The sequence below is a fragment of the Pteropus vampyrus genome, unplaced genomic scaffold (genome assembly GCF_000151845.1).
Source record: "Pteropus vampyrus isolate Shadow unplaced genomic scaffold, Pvam_2.0 Scaffold326, whole genome shotgun sequence".
NCBI lineage: Eukaryota > Metazoa > Chordata > Mammalia > Chiroptera > Pteropodidae > Pteropus > Pteropus vampyrus.
In genome coordinates this window covers 298,682-302,047 of record NW_011889107.1, presented here as the reverse complement: position 1 = coordinate 302,047, position 3,366 = coordinate 298,682, and the positions used below count along the sequence as shown (strand labels likewise).

The 3,366-nt window shown below is 45.6% G+C and overlaps 1 protein-coding gene across 1 annotated transcript in view; it reads left to right on the top strand.

Moving 5' to 3' along the window:
* Positions 1 to 1,256: 1,256 nt before the first annotated feature.
* The window catches only part of YBX1 (Y-box binding protein 1), a 21,883-nt gene continuing 19,773 nt past the window's right edge, over positions 1,257 to 3,366 (top strand). The window contains exon 1 of the mRNA XM_011377980.1: positions 1,257 to 1,303. Within this exon, the coding sequence (XP_011376282.1) occupies positions 1,257 to 1,303 (47 nt within the window). The remainder of the gene's footprint in view (positions 1,304 to 3,366) is intronic.

Here is a 3,366-nt window from a genome sequence, read left to right as displayed (position 1 = left end):
TAGAATGTGAGCCCTTATGGGGGCAGGAAAATTGGTCGGTTTTTTTTTTTTTTTTAAACTGTGTCTCCAGCACCTAGAAGACTTAAGCATCCAGTACCTAGTAAGTGCTCAATAAACATTTGTTATGTGAATGGTAATGCTGTGTACAAGATGCTATGGGAGCAGGGTGGAGAGACTGACAGTGAGAGGAAGAGCAAGTATTGACAGATTGGTTAGAATTAGCCAGGAGATGAGTGGGAAGGGCTTTCCAGGAAGAGGGAACTCTGTTCTTTGGCCAGAATCTGTTAGAGATGGGGAAGAAAGTGAAACTTATTTTGCAAAGGAAATTCTCCCAATGAACTGCCTTGCTTTTCACATCACTTAAAGGTAGGCACTGGAGTTGTCTGAACTGCGGTCACCATCTTGGGCAGTGGGAGCTCTCGGGGTGGCATTGGGACTAGAAGAACTGTGAAGTAGAGAGCTCCCACCTCACAACAGAAGAATTTTGACCTGAACAGGTTTCCAGTGCTTCATTACCATCCCTGCAGTGGTAGAGAAGTGGCTACAAGGAAACTAGCAGAAAGTAGCTCATCTTTATGACCAAGGAGCAGGAGAGAGCTTAATTGGATGAGTAAGTAATGATACTTTTAAGTAACGTTTTAAAGACAAATGTTACAGAATTCATATTCTTGCTTGAGAAGCCCTCCCTTCAAAGCAGTTACATGGGGAAGGTTGCTCACTTATTCTCAAAAGTGCTGCTGCCCTTTTGTCTTTGCAACTCCACTTTGGGTAAAAGCTCTCAAGCCTATCAGGCACACTTTTAAATGTCCTCAGTGTTGGCAGAACTGCCTTTTGAGGAAACATTTTCTTTTTAGCAGTCAAAAGTCATCTAGAGCTGGAACAGATGAATAGCAGCTCTAGATTCCACCTACTTCTCTCCATACACATTGTTGCTGGAAGCCTTTTCACATGGATTACTGGTACAACTGCCCATATGACCTCTTTGCCGCTAGTACCACCTTCTCTGACCCATTTTCTACACCATCTCATTCATTTAACAAATTTATTAAGATATTGTGTCAGGTACTGTGCTAGATGCTCCAGGAAGTCATAGTTTGGGAAGATTAAATTAGTGCATTACAGTGTTAGGATAGGAGGGCCTTCTGACCTAGTAACATTTGAAGCAAGACCTAAAGGATGAAGAGTTAAGCAAGCAAAGAAGGGAGAAAGGAAGTTTATGAGTGCAGGGAATAGTATGTGATAGCCCAAAGAAGGCAATGGCTAAAGGTCTGGAAGATTGGACAAGGAATGTGAAAGATGAGAGGTAAGTTTAAAGAAGTCATAGAGTCCTGTAAACCACATTAAGAAATTTGGACCTTCTTAAGGGTGGTGGTAGTCACCGAAAGATTTTAAATAAGACAGTGTCATGTTCAAAAGAACACTCTGGATGTTGTGGTGGGGAATATTAGAGTAAGAAAGAGGTAGAGAGACTGGCTAGGAGGCCATAGCAGTGCTCTAAGATAGGGTCAGCAAACTACAGTTAGCGGGCCATCTCCGTTTTTCAATGGCTCATGGTTAAGAATAAGAATGGTTTTTAATGTTTAAATGGTTGAAAATATCTAAAGAATATGTGATGTAAAAATTACATGAAATTCAAATTTTAGTGTCCATAAAAGTTTTTTTGGAAAAACAAAAATTTGCCTACTGCTCTAAGCAATAGATAACGGCCTACACTAGAGTGGTGGCAGGAGGAATGAAGAGATTAAAGATTTTTAGGACTGATTCAAGGAGGCCTTTAGGAAGTAGAATTGACAGGCCTGGATGATACTGATGGGATAAGGACTATTGCACTAGCCTAACTTTTCCCTACTTCCATTTTTGCCCTTCTTCAACCCGTTCTCCATTTAGCAACCATTAAATAAATTATGCCACTCCCTGGTTACAGCTCTAAATTACTCTTCTCACTATTGCCTTTAGGATGAATTCCAAATAAAATACCCCTAATTTCACCCTGCCTACCTCTGTAACCCAATGTCTTCATTATAGTCTTATTGTAATACTTGCATTCCAGTCAAACCCTATCTTGTCTAGCCTCTAGGTCTTTGCATAAACCTCCAAGTGCCTGCAGTCAGCACTCCACTTTCAATCCTTAAATGCTTTGTTTTTGCAACGCTGGGGTGTTGGGTGTTTAAGTTTCTGACTTCATCCCTACACTGAATTTAAGGCAGAAACTGGCAGACTAGTCTATCCCAAGCAGATAGTAGACGCTTAATAAACAACGAATTAAGAACTTCAGCTGCAGCATGTGGCAACCTCGATTATAAATCGTTTGTGAAACGTGCATAGTAATCCCTATTTCACGTGTCTGTTGTAAGAATAAAATGCAAGAAAAATGCCTAGCTTGCTCAATAAACGTTTTTTGATATTAACTCTGATTTGTGGCCAATGCAAAAAGACGTGAATGTTTAATAAGACAGCCCTTAACATGCCTGGTAAAATGGATCGTAAGGCAGATCCCCATGGAGTACGCCCCCGCCCTCCGCCCTAAATGTGCCGAGCAGTGGCAGCCTGAGAGCCTGCGTGGTCCCTCCAAGGTGACTGCTCCGCCGAAAACGGACGCTCTTTGAATGCATACGTTTAAGTCTGTTCCAGAAATCCTCTGCTGTGCCGCAAGTAACACGGCCATTGTAGAAAAGACGGCTCTATTGGCAGTAATGGTCTGAGGTCACAAGGACCATATTTGAAGCAGGAAGGAAGGTAGGCCTTTCCACATGGGGCTAAGGTATCGGCGGGGCCCCTTCCAAGCCCCCGGATCAGGTAATCCCAGCTCAGGCGTTTAGCCGTGCCTTTCCTACGACCAAGAAACAAGCCTGGACGTATGGCCCGCCAGCCCAAGCTGCAGCCTCGTGAAAGTCACGTTCACTCTGCCCGTCCTCTCGGGTACTCTATGGTTCTCGTGGCGACTACTCTAATTCTAGTTCCGGTCTCTATGGCGGCGGCGGAGGCAGGAACGGTTGTAGGTCGGTCGAATTAGCCGCCTAAGAGCCAATGAAAGTGGAGGAGTGATAAAACATTAGCCAATAGGTGTCAGGAATTGGGGTCAGGTGGCGAGATTGACAATATTTCTGGCCAGTGAAAGATGCTTAGGGCGGGTCGAACGCAGGGCTTATCCCGCCCGTCCCGCCATTCTCGCTAGTTCGATCGGTAGCGGGAGCGGAGAGCGGACCCCAGAGAGCCCTGAGCAGCCCCACCGCCGCCGCCGGCCTAGTTACCATCACACCCCGGGAGGAGCCGTAGCTGCCGCAGCCGGCCCCAGTCACCATCACCGCAACCATGAGCAGCGAGGCCGAGACCCAGCAGCCGCCCGCCGCCCCCCCCGCCGCCCCC